We start from the raw sequence: 23,326 nt of genomic DNA on the forward strand, positions 1-23,326 counted from the left end.
AAGAGACCGACCCCCACCTCTCTACACCCTCCTTTCAGGGAGTTGGAGAGAGCAATAAGGTCTCCCCTCAGCCTCCTCTTCTCCAGGCTGAATAACCCCAGCTCCCTCAGCCTCTCCTCATCAGACTTATTCTCCAGACCCCTCACCATCTTTGTCGCCCTTCTCTGGACCCGCTCCAGCACCTCAATGTCCAACATCCCAGCATCACCATTTCAGCATCCTCCAGCTTCCCAATTCCCCCTCCCACGTCCGCTTAGGGCCTTCCTCCGCTATCTAGGGTGACCGTGGGCATGGAGACTCCTTGGAGGTGGTCTCTTTTCCCCCTCCCACGTCCGTTTAGGGCCTTCCTCCGCTATCCAGGAGGCACTTGTCACCGTGTCACCATGGGCATGGAGACTCCTTGGAGGTGGTCTCTGCAAGGAGAGGAGTCTGGGGGCTGCAGAGCAGGGAGCAGCCCCAGCAGAGCCCGCTGCTGGCTGCCTGCAGCAGAAGGCAGGAGCCAGGCTCCCCCTCCTGGCAGGAAACAGCAAAGAGCAAGGATGGAAACGCTTTTCCACTGGGATCTGGGCACACTGAGCCGAAGGCAGGAGGCACAGGGGGTCCTAGAGCCACAGCTGGGGCCGATCCCCAATTCCCATTGCTGGTCTCAAGGAAACTGGTAAGCCTCTGCTCCATATCCCCTTGAAGGGTCAGTGTCATCACCCGTCCTGCTCCCTGGGGAGCTCCACAATACCTCGTTAGGGTGGGCTGTGATAGACTTTGTGTCAGGGTTTGAGAACCCACCATAATTTATGGTCATGTAGACAACTCTTCTCTCACCCGATGACCCCTCCCCACCCAGGAAGGGGAACCGGGGTAAACAAGGAAACATGAGGGTTGAAATATAAATAGATTTAATAGGATGAGACTAAATAATTAAGAATAATGCTGAAGAACCAGTATCGATCTTGATACTAATATAAGATATAAAAGAATTATACTCAGCCAATTATACCAGCAGGAAGCCGTGCCCTCCCCACAGGGACAGCCAACGCGGGACCCTGCAGGCACTGCGGCCTCGGGAATGCGGGACCCTGCAGGCACTGCGGCCTCGGGAGGAAGGGAAGGGCTCAGGGCTCCAGCACCAGGGCAAGGAGTTCTCAGAACCAATATTATTGAGGGAGAGAGAAACTCCCCAGCAAACTTTCTAATTTATATTGAATGTGACATTCGTAGTATGAAATACCCCTGGTGGCAGCTTGAGTGAAGGGCCTAGGGCTCGCACCTGGGGTGCTCGAAAACACCAAGACCTTGAATCCCACATCCCAGAGCTGGCTGTGAAGCAAATATTTTCACAAATTCAGACACCAGAGTCTTCTAAAAGTGTGGTTTTTCCAAGCATTAGAAGAGAAGTTAGCCCTGTGTCGCTTGACCCAGGACACTGTGCCAAGCCACCGTTGGGCTTCCCATCATGGGATCAGCAGCCAGACTTCCCAGTAACGTCCCAAGCTGCTGCTCTTTGCTGGGAGGGAGGGTTACACCATATGGTAAATGCACGGGCAGTTCATGGTACCTTTCAACCATCTCGCTGAGAATTCAGGATCTTTTATTCAAAGGGACAATGTCCAGTTGATTAAGCAGCAAAAACTGACAAAGCTGAAAAAATTGCCTCTTATTGCAGCTCTTAACCTCCAGATTCCCCCAGCCAATTTCTTCTTTTTAAAAAAAAAAAAAAAACAAAACCAGGCACTCGGGCAGAACAGAACAAATGTAAAATGTATAAAAGAACGGCCAACTACCCATGCCTCCCACGTGCAGAGCTGTGGGCACATGCTGCCCATGCCTGAGAAGAGTGAGCATCCATGAAAAAGTCGTCTGTTTGGTGTTTATTTATTCATTTCTTCCCTCTGCAATAATCATTCACTTCCTGCTGCTGAGAGGTGCCAGACTGACAGTTCTGGAGACTAGAACCGTTTATTTATCTACAGCAGAAGAACAACCCATGCAGCAGCTGCCTTCTCTTCCCCCATGCTGCCTTTTTATTATTTATATGGCAGGAGCAATGAAAGATCGGGGCCCCATTGTGCTGGTGCTATTCAGGTTCAAAAGGACATCCAGCTCCTCATCCCAGGGAGCTCAGAGGTGAGGACAGAAATTATCGGCGTGGGCTGAAGTGACTTGGCCATGGTGCCCTTGCAGGACAGCTTCAGAGCAGCAGATTTGAACCACATTTCCTTTATCCTAAGCTTTGGGTGGAGGCTGCCATCTGACGGCACCAACTTCCCTTGTTTTTTCCCATCCAGCCCCAGGGGAAGAGGCAAAAGCTGAGCTTGCAGAGTTACACATGTGAGTAGAGTATTTGGCTGGAAGGCCAGAGGAGCAGAGCTGCAACACAAGCTGCAAAGTGACCTGAAGAGTCAAAGCAACAAGGTTGTCACCTGGGGTTGTACTGAGAAGGTTGCACAAATGCACGGCACACGCTAGTGTAAATTGGCTCTTGGATACTTTTCACTTGCAGAGCTGCAAATATATTGGGATCAGAGCCTGATGAATAGGGAAACAAAGCTAAATTTATTCATTCTATAAAAAGTTACCTGGGCCAGGCGATGATGAGAGCCTAAAAATGACCATCAAGGTGCTGAGAGATGAAGGCATAGGGTCTTGAAAGGTGGCAGGAGAGAGGGCAAAGAAATAAAAGATTTATCCCAAGCACCCTTCTTAGCAGCGAGAGTGAGGAGGGGGGAAGGATCCATCCCACAGGCAGGAGGGCTCAGCAGAGTCTCCAGGAGAGGCAGGATGGAAAGGTTCAAGCCAGAGCTTGAAGCCTGCCCCTGCCAGGCAAGGCCTCGTGCTGCAGTACTTCTCTTCCCAGCCTTGAGAGCCTGTGAAGCTGGGAATTAAACTTGCCTTGTGTGATTTTTTCTGCTTCTTCTCTGCAGTTAAATCACCTTCACTTTCTCCACTTCATAGAAGTGAAAAAAAAAATATATATATATTATCCCAGTGATTGTCTCAGAAATGTAGCCTCAGGAAACTGGGATGGACTGGAGAGATGGTTATACGTCCCACCTATAGTTCAGGTGGCTTCCACTCCAGAAGCTGTACAGGAATATGCAGCCCCAAAATTGCTTGATTTTAGAACATTTAACAAAGGGAATAATTAGTTTTTCTGGAATCAGATAGTTTTCTTCTCACAATAAGGTTCTGTCCTCTGATCTTCTGAGAAGATTTCCAGATGTGCCATTGGGACCAGTGATGGATGTGGATGCCATGATTAGAGCAACAATTTGCCTGTGGTCTACAGTGAAGTAATAGGAGAGGCCACTGAGTCAGGAAACAACAGTGATCTGGGCTGTTCTCTGACTTTGGTGCCAAGATCTTGATGGTGAGGGACAGGTTAGGAGGTAGGAGGCCAGAATGGTATCTGTCTGTGACAGAGCTGGTAGGTTGGCTTTTGGGACATTCTGTGCTGACCTGGTCACAGCTCTGAGGAGATAAATAGACTTGGTGCACAACTGCCCTGATTACACACAGGAGCCAAAAAGCTGGGATGGAATGGATGGAATAAGGAAAAAAGGAATCTTCTGAGGCTGCTACAGCCAAGGGGAGCTGAAAGTGAGGTGACAAATGCTTTGGAGGCTTTCTCCTTGAGTATGCTGGTGCTGCTCTGCCACCGCTCCGGAGTTTCCCACCTAGGCACTTGGCAGTCCATAAAGCCAGCTCTGATTCCGATGCAGCAGGGAAAGAAGATTCATCACCTCCCATCTGCTTCCGAAAGGTTTGATCCTCTTCCAGGGGATTCGTGAAGGGTCTGGTGTTGCCAAAATCATATCAGGGGCTCCATAAATCCCTGGGTCCAATTCATCTTGGTGTTTTCTACGTGCTCCATTTTTCACCGTTAGCAGTTGTAGGAGGAGTACAATCTCTGTAGGACTTCTGTCTGAACTGGCTCGGAAATGGCAGGGAAGGATGTTCTCAGCATTAATTGCTGAGCCCCAGTCTCAGGGGCTTCAGCATTAGCTTCCCTCCAGGGCAGGTTATTAAAAGGAGAAGCACTGGTGAGCGAGCTGCAGAGCGGCGTGTGCGCGGGCGGCAGCGGCTCCCCGAGACCTTCTCCTGGCAGCTCCTCAGCAGAGAAACCTGAGCTCTGCTGAGACCTGAAAGCTGCTGGAAACACGTGGCTTCCTCCCTTGGGTATCGCGCTGAACTGATAAACCCTGCAGGGAAGGCAAATATCCCCATGTCAGATGCAGCGACCTTGCATAGGAAATGCTAATTGTCTTCCCTTCTACCAAAAGGAGGTGGGTGGCTTTGGTTTTGAGCTTAACCCCCCCCTCTCCTTGCCCCCCAACACATTCTTGTAGTGCTGCTGATAAAAAGGAGGAAAAGAGATGGATGCAGCACGTGTTGTGGAAGACAGAGCCATCCTGCATGGATCTCCTGTGTCATTCCTAACTCTCCCCAAGCCTCTGGTCCGGCAGATCCCTCGTACCCTCACACTCAGCAGCCAGATGAAGCTGTGTAGTAGATCAGCATGTTTTATAAAATCTGTCAGGGAGCAGCAAGAGTCGGGCTGCTCCATCATGGGTTATGAGCCAGGAGCCAAGGGTGACCCCTGCACGGTGCCCTTGCCAATTAGGGCACAGTCCTACCAGTCCGAAACAGGGTGGGCAGAGCAGAAGGGGTGGTAAGAGGGTCCACTCCTCATTCCAGCGAAGGCAGGGGGACAGTCATGGCTGGGGTCTACCCAGGGAGTCCAGTTAGGGATAGGCAAGGCTGGAAACAAGGAATATATACGTTCAGGGCCCGGGGCTGGGCAGAAGTAGAGGTAGCTCAAGCCTGGGCTGAAATGGAGCTCCAGGAGCAGTGGGTGCGTGGGTGGGGGTCCCAGGCAAGGCTGACTGGGACAATTTAAACACAGAGACCCAAGAAAATCTCTTCTGTTAAATGAAGGCCATGCAAAGCTCTTCTTGGGGATAAGCCCACAACGGTCAGGTTCTGTCCATTGTGAAGTTTGACCCATCATCTTCGTTTCTTGTCCCCGCTATTCCCTTCCTTTCAACTGGATGGAAAGGTCTGTTTTCCCTGCCCGGTGTTGTCCAGGGGAGGGCAGTGATGTTCAGAGGCCTTATTTCACAGCTTGACACAAGTGGTGTGCAGTACCAAACCCAGTGAGGACTCTGTGGCCAGATAAGATCACTGCTGAGACAAATCACAGAATCACAGAATCACAGAATCTTCTAGGTTGGAAGGGACCTTCAAGATCCTCTTGTCCAACCGTCAACCTGACTGACAAAAATAGACACCCACACAACAAACAAGGAGCATCATCACTAAACCAGACCTCCCAGCACCACATCAACCCGTCTTTTGAACACCTCCAGGGATGGGGCCTCAGCCACCTCCCTGGGCAGCCCATTCCAATGGCTGAGAACCCTTTCAGTGAAAAAATTTTTCCTAATATCGAGCCGTAACCTCCCCGGGTGTAAGTTGAGGCGATTTCCTCTTGTCCTTGCGCCTGTGACTTGAGAAAAGAGACCGACCCCCATCTCTCTACACCCTCCTTTCAGGGAGCTGGAGAGGGCAATAAGGTCTCCTCTCAGCCTCCTCTTCTCCAGGCTGAATAACCCCAGCTCCCTCAGCCTCTCCTCATAAGACTTATTATGTGGGGGTTCACAAGATTGAAACATGCCCTTTGGCTACAGATGGCTCCTTACACTGCAAAATATTAGCGGTGTGAGCCGGGCATAACATTTTGCCCATGGATTATGCCCCTACCCCAAGAATTTGCCAGTACTTCTCTGTGTCATTACTTTTCTCTCTCTAGTCTTCTTCTGGGAGGGTTCAACCAGGCTCACTCACCTGTCCCTCAGACCCACAACATCCTGGGACACTGCACTGTTTCTTTTGGTGCTGCCGTAGGTACTGGAGAACCCAACACAGCCTTTGGGAAGTTCTGGGAATGTGTCTCCAAGCATTGAAGGGTGGATCTGAGCAGAGGCATTGCAGTCCAGACACTAATCCCAAAGAAACCCTTCTAGTCCTGCCAATGTGGATGTTAAAAACAAGCTACTCTGAGAAACCGCTTCCAAATCGTTTTAACTCCCTTTTGCAAATGCTCTTAGTGCCTGGCATGTGGCTGAGATAACATCCCTCTCGGTTGTGTTCAAGCACAGATCTGGAGCTCCATTTCAGCTTGCTTTGAGATTTGGTTAACGAGGAGTCATTTTCTTTCTGTAGTTTAAGGCCTCATTTGCCTCCCCTAATGGACCATTTGAACCACTCCAGTATATTTGAAGCAGAACAACCCTCCCACCATGGTGACCAGTATAATGGTATATTGAGTGTAGGGGTATGTCTCTTACAGAAACAAGCTGTACCAGTATAAGGCACCATGATGCCAGTGGAACCACTACTGCTAGTCTGGCTTAAAGTACTGCATTCTTGACCTGCTTCTTATTCTGTGGCAAAGAAAAGACTGTAGAGCAGGCCTAAAAACTAAAGGTACACTGAGATTTCTAAGCAAAGAGTCATCCCTTGGACTGTGCCGTGAGGATCCAGCGCTTTTTACAGGTGCTCAAAGAGCTCAGAGGTTGTGTCCTAAAGGTAATTGCTCTGAAAGGTTTCCCCTTCGTGAAAAATGCCTCCTTTCCAGCAGCCCTTGATCTCTTCTCCCAGCAGACCACGTTGCTCAGGATCTTTTTTTAAAGGCTCCGTGGTTTCCTCCAGCTCTCAGCCCTCAGCCTGTCATTGCTGAGCCATCTCCTCAGCCTGGCACAACGCGGGCTGTCCTCGCCAGGAGCTGTGCTGCTGCTGATGGGATTTGGGGTTGTGACTTGTAAGTATAGAGTTCCCAGGGAGCCACAAGTATTTCTACAGGCTCCGGGGGCTCGGTGATGTTGGATGTTGTAGTTTTGGATGACTAATTCCTACAAAACACTGGCAAGCTTCCTCGCAAACAGCGCTCCTGAGCAGCAGTTTGCTGGAAGAATGGCTTTTAAAACTTGAACCTGCCTGAGACCCAGATGTTCCTCTTAGGCTCTGATCATTCCTTGCCATTAAAGACCCTGGCAGCCAGTTTCCTCATATAGCAAATTCCAGCTCAGCTGTTCTTACTCTGTCTCCCCGAATTCCCTTTGGAATTTCAGCTCGGTGTTTCTTTTATCTCCATGCTCTCAAATTGTGTTGCGGAGCTGTGCTGCCCTGTTAAACTACTGCCACACTGAACTCAGGAACAGCAGCATTTCTGTGGGGGCTGGTGAGAAGTGCCTGCCTGGGAAAGGAATTAATTTAATGAGGAAGGATGGGCCAGGTCCCCCTGCCCTGCTTCTTCGGCCCCAGCAAAGCTGTGAATGTGCTGCCCACCTTTACAGGTGAGGCACCATTTTAAGCAGAGGTTAGACTGCTCCTGCCTGTTGTCTCAGGGTGATGATTTTCCTGATGAAGCCTGGGCAATAGATGGGCTAAAGACATAGATTTTACAGTATTTGCCATTCTCTAAGTGCAGGGGCCCTGCCTTTGTGACTGCTGGTGCTACAGGGCTGAGGGAAAGGGACTGGGGCTGCTGGAAATCACAGAATCAGAATCACAGAATCTTAGTGGTTGGAAGGGACCTCGGAGATCATCAAGTCCAACCACAAAAAAAACAAAACAAAACACCCCACCAAACGCTCACCAAAAACACCGCACCCACCAACTAAACCCCACACTCAACACCTCACCATAAACCAATACCCTTGGGCACTAGAGCATGCCCTGAAGAGCCATGTCTATACGTTTCTTAAATCCCTCCAGGGATGGAGACTCCACCACCTCCCTGGGCAGGCTGACCCAGTGCCTGACCACTCTCTCAGTAAAGTAGTTCTTTCTAATATCTAATCTAAATCTCCCCTGCCTCAACTTCAGACCATTTCCTCTGGTCTGGTTGTTCACCCTTTGGGAGAAGAGGCCAACACCTGCCTCTCTACACCCTCCTGTCAGGGAGTTGTAGAGGGCAACGAGGTCTCCCCTCAGCCTCCTCTTCTCCAAACTAAACATGCCCAGTTCCCTCAGCCTCTCCTCATAGGACTTGTTCTCCAGACCCCTCACCAGCTTGGTGGCTCTAAATGTTAACAGTGAAGTTGCAGGGATGCTTATGGGAGATGTGTGAGGTGCAGGTTAACAGTGAAGACACAGGGATGCTTATGGGAGATGTGTGAGGTGCTTGATGCCTTCACAGGTCAGAAACTGGTCTGCAACATGACACAAAACCTGGGTGGTGGAAAAACAGACACCCCACACTTCTTTGGCCAGGACTTTGGGAGCCACAGCATAGATGTGGGTGAGGCAAAGGAGCAAACAGAGTCACTCCTTTGGTCCTTCCTGCTGCATCCTGCTGGATCCTTCCTGTCCAGGCAGCAGAATGCACATGCTCTTTGCCTTCCTCTGTAGCTGGCTGCACTTTGGGCTGTGGCTCCTCACACACAGGAATAGAGACACCAATGGCCACGCTGTCCCTCGTCTCTCTCTCTCTGTTGGCTCGAGTGTAGTTTTTTCCAGTGCAGGAGGTGACCAGGTTCCAGCTTTGTTAGGGAGGTGAGCCCAGACAGGCCGGCGCCAGCAGGGAGCCCTCTCTTCTGGGGCTGTGAATGTGCCACTTCTGTGTCCTCTGCCCTTCTCCTCGCCGTGTGAATCAGGCCTGTGTTGCATAATGTAACCCAAGATGGCCAGGGTGACACTATCCCCTGTCTTTGTCTCTGTGCTTATCTCCTCACCAAGCATTAACGCTCTCCAGAGGTCCCAGCTCTTTGCCACAGCTCACAAACAGCAACAGGAGGCTTTCCCTCTGTTTACCGCTCGTAAGCTCACTGAAAAATTTCCATCTACATCAGTGACGCCCCGAGAGCTGTTTGCAGAGAGGCCATCAGCCCCTCCACCTGATGGTGGGTAGACCCCCTCCAAGGAGGTGTCCAGTAAACTCCAGGGCTCCCAGTGTCGCTGGTCGCCGGTGCTGCGGCTGCTGCATCTCTCAAATGGAGTTCACAACATTCTTGATGTCTGTTTGACAAGCCCCAACCCAGGCTTTCTGTGCAATGACCTTCGAAGTTGCCACGGTATGTGTGTCTGCACAGCTATATCCATAATGTTAACACCTTCCTGGGAACAGCCAGAAGACTGATGAATGGACAGATTATGTGCTGCAATGAATGTCACTGTAGCAGAGGTATTTTTTCACATACCTTGTAATAGCAGTGTGTGATGACAGTGCATTTACTTTACAAGGTTTTGTGGCAAGGACTTGCTAGCATATAATACCCACAGAATAGTAAATGTACCTTGAGCTGTTCTGTGAGCTCAGGCTAATCAGAATAATAGTGAAACTTAGGCTGTTTTTTCTCCCTATGCCATGATGTAATTGCTGAGGTGCGTCCTGTGTTAGTTGGAGGGGGAGAGCACAGGGTGTCCAAAAGAAGCCGTTGACCTCAGCTGGCTTCTCACCATGGTTTATTGCATCTCTCAAATGAGACCATTTGTAGTTTTCTCAGCTCCCTGAAAAAAGCCCTGTTTCACACTGAGAACTTGCTGCCTGGACTTTATCATCTTAATTTTCTGCCCTTCCCATCTCTTCAGATAATGACCCGAGATCCTGACCATTTCCTAAATTGCCTGGGAGTGATTTTCCCCACTCTTAAGATCTTCCTGCTGGCAACCTTGCTCAGCCTGTCTTTTACCATTTCTCTGTTCAAGTCCATTTCCCAGTGGAGTAATCATTTGCTTCGGTTCCTTCTCCCACATGTGGGTCATTTTGAACAAATCCCAGTGCATCCCCTCAGTTAATCCCAGGTTACCAGCCCGTCAGCCTGGGTGGCTTCCTTTCTGGAAAGTTTTGCTGGAAAGTGTGCATGGAATCTGTAAAAAAACTCTCGCTAAAGTCAGTTAAGTCAAGCTGGAGGGGAACAGATTTAGATTGAAGATTAGAAGGGGGTTCTTTACTGTGAGGGTGGTGGAGCACTGGAACAGGTTGCCCAGGGAGGTGGTTGAAGCCCCATCCCTGGAGATATTCAAGGAGAGGCTCGACGAGGCCCTGGGCAACCTGGTCTAGTTGGGGGTGTCCCTGCTGACTGTGGGGAGGTCGGACTAGATGACCCTTGGAGGTCCCTTCTGGCCTGGGCAATTCTATGATTCTATGATTCTATGAATATTGGGTGACTAAATTTGGGCTTTTTTTTTTTTTTATTAAAATTGAGTGTGCCAAGCACTTCCGAGCCATCAGAGAATGAAATTGCTTGTTTAACACGTAAAGGTGCTTTAAACATGGATTTTTGGGTCTAATGGTAGATACTCTGTTCTGAAATATGTTCATCCCTGAGAATGCCTTGTCCCACTGCTGAAGCTGTGTCTGTCTGTCTGTCTGTCTGTCTCTTCAGAACGACTCCTGGGGGAAGCAGTACTCCTACGCGCTGTTCAAGGCCATGAGCCACATGCTGTGCATTGGGTACGGGCAGCAGGCGCCCGTTGGCATGTCAGACGTGTGGCTCACCATGCTGAGCATGATTGTGGGTGCCACCTGCTATGCCATGTTCATCGGCCACGCCACGGCCCTCATCCAGTCCCTGGACTCCTCCCGGCGGCAGTACCAGGAGAAGGTAAGGACTGGGCTTTACAACCCTTACGTGACCCGGGGCTGGTTTGTGCACTGTCTGGAGGAAGCCAGGGCTGTCACTGACCCGTGTGAGAGGCCAAAAGTGCGGTGTCTTTGTCACCACGGCGGTTTATTGGTAATTCCTACCCATCCCTTCACTCAAACAGACCCTCAGGAAGAAATAGATGCAAGATCAGATGAATAATAGTAGGGCAAGTGGGTGATTTTTGTTGTTTCTGACCGTCTTTTTAGATCAACATTGTCAATGGCACCGGTATCTAAAACTGTAAGTCACTTTTTCCTTCCCGAGATCTTGTTTCAAGTCTCAAGTGAACGTTCCAGAACATGCACCTTTTGTTTAGCAAGTGCTTTCTTTAAAAGGATCCGGATTATTCACTTCAGTGCTCATGAGTGAAACTCCCTGACAAACCCCAAAGCCCAGATCAAAGCTCAGGAGCTGTGAGCAGGTTCCCCAGGTAGCTATCAAATTAATTGTGCTGTTGTTGAATGGCCTAATGTAGGGCAGAGAGGGAAATGTCACGACTGGTCGGGTTACCAGTGCAGCGGTGGTAACTGGTGGTGCTGGGTTTAAGGCTATTATAGTAGTTAGATGATAGAGCTGTTGTTCAAGTGGGTTAAGTATGACCAGCACGCCCAGGCATAAGAAAGGTGAAATTTTAAGTTGCTACATAGCATCATAGCATCATAGAATCATAGAATTGCCCAGGCCGGAAGGGACCTCCAAAGGCCATCTAGTCCCACCCCCCCGCAGTCAGCAGGGACACCCCCAACTAGACCAGGTTGCCCAGGGCCTCGTCGAGCCTCTCCTTGAATATCTCCAGGGATGGGGCCTCAACCACCTCCCTGGGCAACCTGTTCCAGTGCTCCACCACCCTCACAGTGAAGAACCCTCTCCTCATCTCCAGTCTAAATCTGTTCCCCTCCAGCTTGAAGCCATTGCCCCTCGTCCTGTCACTGCAGGCCTTTCTAAACAGGCTCTCCCCAGCCTTCCTGTAGGCTCCCTTCAGGTACTGGAAGGCTGCTATTAGGTCTCCCCGGAGCCTCCTCTTCTCCAGGCTGAACAACCCCAGCTCCCTCAGCCTGTCCTCGTAGCAGAGGTGCTCCATCCCCCTGATCATCCTTGTGGCCCTCCTCTGGACCCTCTCCATCAGGTCCATGTCTTTCTTATATTGAGGGCTCCAGACCTGCACACAATACTCCAGGTGAGGTCTCACCAGAGCAGAGTAAAGTGGCAGAATCCCCTCTCTGGACCTGCTGGCAACGCAGCTTTTGATGCAGCCCAGGATGGGATTGGCCTTCTGGGCTGCAGCTGCCCACTGCCTGCTCATGTCCAGCTTCTCTTCCACCAGCACCCCCAAGTCCCTTTCCTCAGGGCTGCATGGGAGGAGGTGGGAGAAAGGATTTGTTGGATGGCCTCGGAATGGGGTAGAGATGTGGGAATTGTAACACTAGGCCACAGGCAGACCTTGTGGTGGCACAGAGAGTGAGAGCGAAGACGACCAGAGACTGAATCACACTTTGGGGATAGGGAAGGTCTCAAACTGCTGCTAGAGCTTAAAGAGAGAAAAAGCCCAGGAGAGGAAGCGGGGAGGACTGGGATGCAATTAGAGCACTGGGCTTTCTATAGAGTTTTACCACTGTGTTGCGGGTTGGCTGGACTAATTCTAATAGAGAGCAAGGCATGCCAAAGAGAAGGACACTGCAGCACTAGGAGTGCAAACTGATCAAATCCGTGTATGCAGAGTATTTATTCAAATGGGTTTGAAGTAGCGTAGAAGTCAAGGACTGATTTGCAAATCCAACCACCTGGTCCAGGGAGCCGCAGCCAAGTTTACACCTGCAGGACTGGGCACTACAATTTATTTTTTCCCCAGCCAGGTCTGAAGGCAAGGGCAGAACTTGACCCTGGAAGTTGGATTCCAGTCTGTGCTCAGGGAAATCAGACACTGCGGCTGAGGTGTGAGATGCTAAAGCCTGACTAGGATTGGAGATGTGCATGAGAGGGTTAATAGATGCAGGAGAAAAGCTTTGTGACAAAAGCAGTGGGCAGAGGATTTACCAAAGGGTGTGTTTCACGTGTAGTGGTTATAGCAGGTTCATTCAGGGGCCTGGAGAACAAGTCCTATGAGGAGAGGCTGAGGGAACTGGGCATGTTTAGTTTGGAGAAGAGGAGGCTGAGGGGACGGTGCTCAGGGAAATCAGACACCGCGGCTGGGGTGTGAGATGCTAAAGCCTGACTAGAATTGGAGATGTGCATGAAAGGGTTAATAGATCCAGGAGAAAAGCTTTGTGACAAAAGAGTGGGCAGAGGATTTACCGAAGGGTGTGTTTCACATGTAGTGGTTATAGCAGGTTCATTTCCCAAGGTATTCTCCTGGGAATAAAGCCTCAGGGATTGAGTGCGTTCATTTTCCTCTTGCAAACGGGACAAATGATGGCCTTAAAACAAATATGTATTTACTTTCTGCATTCCTTAGCACTTGAATAGCCGTGATTAAAATGAGGCTGCTTCGTGATTTGCAGCCCTGGAACTCAATTTAGTGCAGTCCTCATGGGACAATGTGTCTGTTGAAGCATATAAGCGAAGAACCTCACCAAGTTTGCGGGTCGATTGGTAGAAGCAGGAGGCAGTTTGGAGGTTTCTGCTGAGTACGTGCACCTTTGAGCTGCCCACAGGGCTCTGCCTCTCACCTCCACAGGGGCTCAGGCTGCAGAGCTTCTCACAGCTGTCCTGGGAGCAGCCAGAGAAAGGGGAGACAGCGGGGAGGGAGAGGAATTGCAGAAATAACCTAGTAAAAAGAGCCAAGGTTATAGCTAGTAACTGTAGGGACAGGCTTTGCTTCGTGCAACCTTCAGGACAAGGTTCAGGAGTGAGTTTGTGATGAGGTTTCCTACTGTCTAGATCTCTGCCAAACCCACTTGTTCTTCCCTTGTACAAACAGGGCTGTTGAGAAGAGGAATGAAAGCCAAAATGTGCTGTCTGTTGGCTTCAGCAGTAGGCTCATCTCACCCTGGGTTGGCTTCATCGACCGTTTGGACACTCAATCCCTGTCCTGTCTAAATCTTCTCCTGTAGCATCTGACTTCATGCTGTGCTGGTTCCTGCAGGGTGGGGAAGCTGGATGGGGTTGATGGCACAGTAGGAAGCGTGGAGAGTGTGGAAAGGGAAGTTGCACCCTCCAAGGCAGCGTAGTGCTGAGGTTTCTGAGTCCAAGTGGAGAGTCCTGTGTGGGACTGAGCACTCACACCAGCTCAGGCACTGGAACTGGCACAGCCATCATCTCAGCCTGGCTCTGTGCCTCCCTTAAAGAGCTCTAAATCAGAATACTCTTTAGATCTGGCACTCTGAAGTGGCTGTTCTATTTCCAGTCCCAGAGGCAAAGTAAGGGACCCGTCTGTCCCATCTTGCATTGCAGAGTGTGTTATGCCCTAAATTACTTACCCATGGTCACGGGGAGAGTCAATGTGGGATCAGGAGCTGACTCTTGTCTCTTAACCTCAGTCAGGTGTCTAACTGCAAAATATCTTTGCACCCAAGATTGGTGTGTATTTCCTACATGTGAGAGAATATTACTACAAGTCCATTCTGAAGGATCCTGATAGAAAACTTTCCCAACTTTGTGTTGTGCTGGTCCATATTATAACTGAATTGATCTGACAGCTCTGCCCAAAGAGGGGGAGCCTCCCATCCCTGTTCTCCCCCAGTGCTCCTGCCACTGTTCTCAGCTGCACCGCTTCCCTCTCATGCCCCACCTTTCATCCTTCTCAGACCTTTACTGAGCTAATTTCTTTCTTCTGGATTAGTTTTCTCCCAGATTAGTGAGTTGAATCACCTTACTGTAGAGTCCAGCAGGTGCCAGAGCTGGTGCAGGGGGCTGGTGAAGGAGCTCCAGAAGCAAGAGCAGAGGCACAAGGCCCTTTTCAGCTATTCTTGGATGAGCTCAAGCCTTAACATGTAAGTTCATCATTGATTGCGAAATTACCCCACAACCTGCAGTAACTGTGGCTCACAAGAGAGAAAGAGTGTTTCTTGCCCAGGAGATGAATAAACTAGACTGTTAGGCAAGTTATTTTCACGCTTTTTGCAGGTTCCCCTATTAATTTCTTTCTCTAATCCCAAAGCTCAGCTGGATTAATATTTCTGTCAAGTCATCACACACACACACTCCTCCTCCCCAGCAGACTCCGTAACCTTGAGGCTTTTGGGAGGGTGATTATGCTGTTTGCTGCAGCCCTGCTCCTTGGAAGGGAGCAGAGACTCCGGGCTCCTCTCCCCCATCCCAGCAGGACGCACGCAGCGATGGGCATCCTGCAGAGCAGCTCAGCTCTCCCGGGTTATCTTCTCAGGTACACATGGAAGAATGACTGAGGAGAGGGAGGAATTGCTGCTGTCAGCATTGCAGAGCCCGGCAAAGCCGTAATCTCTCTTGCCAGAGCCTCATCTCTCCTCAAGATCTGTCTGCTACTGGCATTCTCGGCTCTCCACATTCATTCCCCTGCTCCTCCTTCCCCCGAACAGTCGAGTCAATGCCTCTTGTTCTGAAAACATTTATTGAAACGGGGTAGATACTTGCATATTCTCTTGTCATTATTCTGAAGGAGCACAGTTGCAAGGGGACAAGCAGGTAACGCTAAAAGAAAGAACCACTTTATAAATCCTACAGAAACACTAGTGACATCAGCTCTCAGCTCCTGAGCCAGCCCTTCTCCCCATAGTTTTATCCCATGCTCTGGCTCTCCCAGCAAAAAAAAGCACTTTACTGTCCAACTATGGGCATTTCAAGCCTTTTCACCAGCCTGAGGGCGAGCGGAACCTCAGCCTGACCCTTCGTGGCTGCTCCTGTGGTTTTAGGCCGTTTTATTGTGCAGTTGGGTTTCCTGAGCTGCCTCCAAATGAAAGTGTGCAGGGAATTTGGTGCAGAGATCCTAGCTGTGGTCCTGGATACAGTATAATCACATTAGCCTGGCAACCTGCCCTTGCTGATTAGCCCCCCTCCACCCCTCCTTTAAGCAGAGCTAATTAACCCAGGCCCAGCACTGTACCAAAGCTATGTTCTTGTGGCTCCAGGGTTGGCTCAGCCGGTGCTACCTTGGGGACGACACAGCACAGATATATTAACTAGTGTCAGGTGCTCAGTTAGAGTGGAATTGGGCAAAAATTGCCATTATTCCCACATCTACTCTGCCACAAACCTCAAATCTCAAATCTCTCCATCTCTTAGACAGGAGATTTCACGTTCATTACCACTCTGGACAGGATTTGAAGTGCTGTTCCCAAAATAATTGCCCACCGATGTCTGTAGGTTCTCAGGTGACATTCCCAGACTCTTAGAGCCCAAAGGGATACGCAGAAGTCCCCTCCTGAGCTAATAACATCCCAATTCTGGATGTCAGGAAAGCTCCAAAGCTTCCTTACTTGTCTGGTAATGTGTGTGAAGGAGAGGGTAGGGAGCGTGCAGCACTCCAGAAATTAAAAGTGTCTGGAAAATTTAATCAAACGCAAAATTTAATCAAAATTCCTAATTGGAAAAAGTTTGGAGTGCCTTGCTTTATCCTGTCATGACTGCACTAGTCACGTATTACCTCTGTCTGGTGAGAGATGGCCTGAGAACTATTATGTCTCGTGTTACTGTCAATCAGAGCTTTTGGGGTTGGTAACAGGGCGAATAAATGATGGGCTTTATTGATTGTGTGGAGAAGCAGGGGCCTCTGGTGTGCACTGGGCTCCGTGTCTTCAGCACTGCCTCTAGGTAGCTGCTTCTGTAATCAGGACTGGGGTTTCTGCCTGGTTTGCAGCCCGGAGTCAGCAAGTGCAAGGAGCAGAATGCAGTTTAAGTTTACAGGAAGGATCTGACAGATTAAAAAATGGCTGGGATAATAAATGGTCCCCCATCCCCACCTCCTCTGCATCCCCACCCACGTGTGACAGCAGGTCCGAGGTGGTTGCCAGAGAATCACAACCTGATGGAAGCTGGCCCTCCTTTGAGCAGCAATTTGGACCAGATCATCCCCTCCCCAGAGGTCCCTTCCAACTTACATCATCCTTTGACTCTGGTTTAACATCCCTGAGTGCTTTCAGGCAGCCAGCAGCCAAGGCTCGGTGAGAGTGGCTGGCTCAAGGCCCTGCACCCAGAGCTGCGAGGCAGCTTCTACAGATACCACATCCATCTCAGTCTGAGAGGAATGTTTGGAAGAAATAGATAATGCAGTGGTTTAAATAATGATTTGTTCAGTTCAGCTCAACCAAAAAACCAGAAGTTTGTGTCAATTCTTTAAGGTTATTTAATCTTTTTCATGAAAAAATGGTGGGTTGGTTCTGAAATGCACGTGTTTTCTGGATGAAAACCTAATGTTTTCATTTAAAAACATCTTGCAGTGCAAATTGCCTTCCCTTTTTAGTCTTAACTAATCTGAGGCTGAGTAGTTCCTGTTCTTGCAAGAATATTTCATTGGGGAACTTACTATTCCTTGAAACCGTTTACCCCTCTGTTAGAGCAGGTTTACGTTGGGGATTCGCCCGGGTTTGCTGTATCAGAGAGACTGTGATTACGGCCAGGATTTTGACATCTTATTTCTGGGAGCAGAAGCCAGCCAGACAGTTCTGTTCTTTGAGCAGTGTGGATGGATGACAGCCTGGTCCGAGCAGTGCTTGTGCAGGCACGAGTGCTGCCTGTGTGCTGTCACGGGAAGGAAAGTGCTGTTGCCTCAGCAGTTCTTCCTATCCCAGTGTGGGATTTCAAACTTCATTATCAGTTCTGAAATTCATTTTGGCACTTGAACTGTAAATAAATAAATAAATACATCATCATGCGAAGAGCTGAGCCTCCCTGCTGAGCTGTCTCTCCTGGCGAAAGGCTGCTCCCAGCAATACTGATTTCAAATTGCACCGACTCACCCTTCCCTTTTCTCTGTCTCCAGCCTTTGTCTGGTGGCAGATTTTAGCTCATCTTGCTCCTTCTGCTCTTCTGATGAGGGTAATGGTGGTCTCTTTTTCCTTATCACGCCTCCAAATATGTGGATGCGGTGACATGACCTGACATCTCCAAAATATCCTGTGATAGGAGCTTCACAGTGCTTAATGAATAATGAAAGGTTCATTAACCAGGTCCAAAAAGGCTGGACTACTGACTTACTCTAGGATGTGACTTCTCAAACCCAGCAAGGCATTCTCCTTGGCTGCCTTTCCCAGGCTGGAGCTAGTCTTGGAAAACAAGCTGTTTCTGTAGCCGTGAGGTTTGTACATAATACATTCATCACTGCACCACCCTGAGGGGACGCGCAGGATTAAACCTTAAGGCTGAGCACCTGTGAGAGCAGACAAATGGGGCATTGCCCACAACATTTAATGCAAAGGGATTTGTCCCAAACTTCTTGGATCTGCTCTCCCAGGCCCCAGGAAGTTGTCAGACGTTTCCATTGCTTGCAGCAAAGCCAGGCCACGTCCTCTGGGGGTGTGACTGCCATCCCCCACGGTGGGCTTCCCTGGCTGTGGCCACTGTTCCTCCCATGGGAGGGAATAAACTTCCATCAGGCTCATAATTGACCCCACTCAGTCTGTTGACATCTCACAGCCCAGAAATGGGATCATCTGAAGCATAATCCTGGCCTGAAAAGGTACTGATTAACAGCAAGGGGAGGCAGCTACAGCACCCGATCAGTACAGCCATCCTCAATGTAATGAATATTGTCTAGAAAGTGGAAAAAAAAGCTCCAAGAATTTTCTGCTGGTGTCTGTGGTCTCTGCAACACAGCGAGAGATAAAGCGCCTGATTCTAGGTAAGATACTTTCTGAAGGTATCACTGCAGTAAGGGGAAAAGTGCTCCATGTTTTTCAGCATGTAACAGGCAATGCTTAAAAATCATCTTCCTGTAGCAAATTGAGCTAGTGCCGTGGTACAAAAATTAACCCAGTCTTTGGAAGAACTCAGAACCAGGACATTGTGGAAAGCTTCTTGCAGAACGGAGGTAGCTGTTGAATAGCTTCCAAAGCTGAAGAGTAGATGGACGTGGGTTTCAATTTAGCTCATTAATCAGAAAGCAAAAGTCGCCCTGATAATCTTTGGTGCAGTGCTGGATGTCGTCTGAGTTCTTCTGGTATTGAAATAACCACCAATTCCTAAACAGCCTGCTACAATTTGCCTGGACCACACTCTGATCCCCCAACACCCCAGTTGTCTTCCTATTTCCCAGTTCCCATAGAGTTTCCCCTGGTTCCCTCGGTGAAGGAATCCAGCTCCTGCTTCAAGCCTCACCAGTGACCCCATCCTCTGGCTGCCTGGGGGCTGGGGGGGGTATGGGAAGGACAGGATATGCCCAAATACAGCTCCTTTCAATCCCTTCCCTATGGCTATGAAGAAGCCAGCCCTAGGCACATTTAATTTCATGAATTCAAATATATCCTTGTTGGAAAACAGCAGGACAGTGCTCATGAGCCTGGGTATGTACGTAGAGCCAACTGCCTTCCTAAGTGCTGGCAGACTTGGGATAAAGTTATTGTTCCAGTTATTGTTCTCAGTGCAATTAATAGAATCATAGAATGGTTAGAGTTGGAAGGGACCTTAAAGATCATCCAGTCCCAACCCCCCTGCCCTGGGCAGGGACACCTCCCCCCAGAGCAGGTTGCTCCAAGCCCCATCCAGCCTGGCCTTGAACCCCTCCAGGGATGGGGCAGCCACAGCTTCTCTGGGCAACCTGGGCCAGGCTCTCACCACCCTCACAGCAGAGAATTTCTTTCTAGTATCTAATCTAAATCTCCCCTCTTTTAATTTAAAACCATTACCCCTCATCCTATCGCTGCGCTTCCTGACAAAGAGACCCTCCCCAGCTCTCCTGTAGCTCCCTTCAGATATTGGAAGGCAGCTATAAGGTCTCCCCAGAGCCTTCTCTTCTCCAGGCTGAACAACCCCAGCTCTCTCAGCCTGTCCTCACAGGAGAGGTGCTCCAGCCCTCCGAAGAAGAGGAAGAGAAAAGAGCAAAATTATATCTGCTAAGATTTGTGCTAAATAAGATCAAGCATGGAGCTCTGCAAAGGGAAACCAACTAAGATCGCACCAGCATTGTCGGTGTGATTTTATTGTGTTCAAAAATTCACTTTTCTTCCCTTAAACCACTCACTCCTGGAGTCATTTGACTCCAGGAGAATGTGCATCTTGATCATTTTGAGTAAGGTGTATATCTGGCCACAGAACAAATCCTGAGGGTGGGAACAGGAATGGCTTAAAAGACAAATAAATGGAACTCGGCATTTGTTTGCTTTTGATGACTACTAAGTGCTGGGGAGCTCCACTGGTTTAATCCTAATCATAGATCAGAGAAAATAAAACAAAGATGCAACTGTGTCCCATCAAGACACTCTGTCTGGTGGATCTCATGGCTTGATCTTTACCCCATGAAGCCTTGACCCACTTGAGAGAGCCACAGCCTTGCACATCGTGGCTGCTCATGTGTATCTTACTCCGGTCTCACAGGATATAGTCCAGCCTTTTCAGCCAGTGATTTATTACTGCCAGAGAGAGGAGGGTTTATGATAGAGATTAAGGGCATGGAAGGAGTTAAAAATATCTAGTTCCCTTTGGACTGTGAATGATCTGAGCTTCAGCAGAAGGGGAGGGGAGTGGGGAGACAACCGGGGAAAGAGACCAGTTCTAGAAGGAAAAATACTCAGCTAAATGGTTTCCTTTTGATATATTAATACCTCCTTCAAGGGCTTATTTGAGGAAAAACAGACTTAAGAAAATGAGTTAGGATTTAAATGGACTCAATTGTCTTCAGAGAGATTTAAATAATTCCTAAATGAGTCTTTTTAGTTGAACTCAGAGAGGCCACTAATCTCTGCGCGTTCCTCTGAGCACAGGTCAGGCTGAGGACATGGAGACGAGTAGGAAGATGGAACAGAGAAGTTCAAGGGAGAAAGGAGGCAAGAGGGACTGGTGGGTTAGGGCTGCCCACGTCTGAAAGGCTCTCAAAGGGGTGCCAGCTCGAGGGGGCAGGAAGAGGCTTCAGAGAGTGCCAGATCTGCACACTGTCAGGGCCTCAGTTAAAAAAAAGGAGACGTGTAAATTCAGGGTTATCAGGCAAAGTCTTTAATCCCCAGGCACTCTGCTGGTGGTGCTCACCACACGATTACCCTTACCCCTTTGCTTTGTCCCATTGCTGTGTTGGTGGTGACCTCGGGACTGGATCTCATTTAGAGCTTAGAGCTGAGAAGAGACATGGACATCCCACGACACTTGGAAAAACTCTCCCTCAGGCAGTTTTTTAGTGGGCTTTTGGTGAGTGACTGTTGGTGTTTGACAATGCAAAAGTGGTGGCCTGGCTGAGCAGCTCCAAGGAAAGGGGGAAAAGCCCAGGTGAATCTTCAGTTTTTCAAATGTAGAGAGAAGAGGTCGATGCTTTCGTTTCTGAGTGCCTCTGCAGGACTCCATCTCGACTCAGGGGAGGGTTAAGAGCCCACAACACTCTCCAGCTGGCCTGGGTGAGAGGAGGGAGCAGCAGTGAAGGCAGGAGAGCCAAAATGTGTACCTCTTGTTAACTGTGACAGAGAAATATGGTTTCTTATTTTACAGTTTTCATTTATAACCACGTTTTTAATTTGTAATCGGAAGCAGAACCTTATCTAGGGACAGTGATTGTAGGAGACTCTGACAAGCCCTAGGGATTTTGCAGAGCAGTAATTTATTGCTCTCTGTTACAAAGCCATAAATCTGTGTAGAGTAGTGAATAAGCAAAGAGTCTGAGTCGCCCCATCCAACCTGTGCCTGTGAGTCTGAGGAGCTGGGGGTATTTCTCCCAGGAAGCAAAGGTCAGATGAAGATTGATGGCAAGTACTCATGGTGGAGAGAAGCAGGGTAGCGGGCAGGGGGCTGGCAGCAGGCAATGAGAGGATCTTGTGACATTGGTCATTGTTCCCATTCAAGACACGGGGCTAAAACTGAGAGTATAAGGTGATGGTTTTGGCAAATAATTCGTTCAACAAAAATGCAGCATTAAAACAAGCAGAACTGTTTGTGGATTTAGGATCAATTTCATCAACCTGAGTCATCAAAAGCTAGTGCTTAATGATTTCCCTTTCCATAATGAATGTCCTGCACGTCCTGTGTCCAATTTGCCAGGTCCTACGGATGGCTCAAACGCTACAGTGCACCTCCAGTGGTAGCAGACATCAATGTTTAGGTCTGAGCCAAGCCCTTTAACATTCTGCATTCGAGAGCATAACCCGCGGAGTCCTCAGACCAGTGAGTTGTCCACAACTGAGGCGTTGGTTTCTTCTCCCTTCATCTTCCTCGCTGACGAGCTGCGGACTGTGCAGCACCTGGCGTGGTTGTGTGTCTCCCCCTCCCTGACACAAGTCCCTGCCAGTCTCTACAGCACCTCAGCAATGCAAATAATCAAACACAGCCTTCATCGCCCGCCTCCCTGCCCGGCTCCTGGTGGGGAGGTGGTGACTTGCTTGACTTTGATCATGCTGTAGGGATCATGAATATTTAGAGCCAGCTCCTCTGCTGCCGGCTACAGACAAAAAGCTCTGGAAATGCCAGGAAACCCCCAGTGTCCCCTCTGCCACCTTGGCTTCTTAGAGTAATTCCTTCTCCTCTCGGGTGCAGATGGAGTCGTTAGCATGCAAGGCAGGGCCAGCACAGACTGTACCCAGAGCTGACTGACACCGGTGTGTGCAGGGGAGGGCTGTAACGAGCAGAAGTTTGGTAATTAGGCACTTCAGCACAAGCTGCAGTAAAGGGACATTCAGGGACAGATTTGTCAGGGAGAAGAGGGGATGGCAAAGGGGGAGGCACAGTCCTTTTGCCAGCATTATTGAGTGTGGCACGTGCTCAGGACCATTTTCTGACCATTCCAATGCACACACCTTGTCTCTGCAGTGGACCCACTTACAGACCTGTGCCCTTGAGGAAGTGTCATTTGCTCACAGAAAGCACCATTCATCCCCAAATACTGCTCTGGCATCGGTCTGTGTGCCCTTGTATTCCCCTCTAAAATGACACGATGGACAGGCAAATCATTAGGTAAAAATACGGCCAGGTTAGACAGCACGAGTGCACGGGGTGAGAGGGACCCAGCAAAAGGTGAAGAACATCTGGACCTGGCAGCCCTGGGTGGGAAAGCAAAGGTGCCGTCATAGGGGAGGACACAGAGGAGAAGTGAAGCTGCCATGGACACTGCAGCAGTGAATAACTGTCTGATTTCTGTCTGTGTGTGTCCTTCATAGAATCATGGAATGGTTTGGGTTGGAAGGGACCTCAAAGATCATCGAGTTCCAACCCCCCTGCCCTGGGCAGGGACACCTCCCACCAGACCAGGTTGCTCCAAGCCCCATCCAGCCTGGCCTTGAACCCCTCCAGGGATGGGGCAGCCACAGCTTCTCTGGGCAACCTGTTCCAGTGTCTCACCACCCTCACAGCAAAGAATTTCTTCCTGCCAATTTAAAACCATTTCCCCTTGTCCTATCATTTCACCTCCTGGCAAAGTGTCCCTACCCAGCTCTTCTATAGGCACCCTTCAGATATTGAAAGTCCACTATAAGGTCTCTCAGTCTGTCTGTGAACATCCAAGGCAGGATTGTGTTCTGCTGGTCGGTGCAGCCCCGGGCACAGCGAGTTCTGTGCTCAGCTGAGACTTGGAGGTGCTGCACATCACTTACTGGTCTGGAGCTGAGCCGCCAGGTCACAGAATCATAGAATCATCTAGGTTG

General features: G+C 49.5%; 1 protein-coding gene across 1 annotated transcript in view; it reads left to right on the forward strand.

Annotated features, from left to right (window-relative positions):
• HCN4 (hyperpolarization activated cyclic nucleotide gated potassium channel 4) overlaps positions 1 to 23,326 on the forward strand; it is a 143,389-nt gene that overhangs the window by 82,835 nt on the left and 37,228 nt on the right. Inside the window, exon 4 of the mRNA XM_014953846.1 lies at positions 10,386 to 10,604. Coding sequence (XP_014809332.1) covers positions 10,386 to 10,604 — 219 coding nt within the window. The remainder of the gene's footprint in view (positions 1 to 10,385; positions 10,605 to 23,326) is intronic.

Source organism: Calidris pugnax, unplaced genomic scaffold (genome assembly GCF_001431845.1).
Source record: "Calidris pugnax isolate Ruff unplaced genomic scaffold, ASM143184v1 scaffold237, whole genome shotgun sequence".
Taxonomy (NCBI): Eukaryota; Metazoa; Chordata; class Aves; order Charadriiformes; family Scolopacidae; genus Calidris; species Calidris pugnax.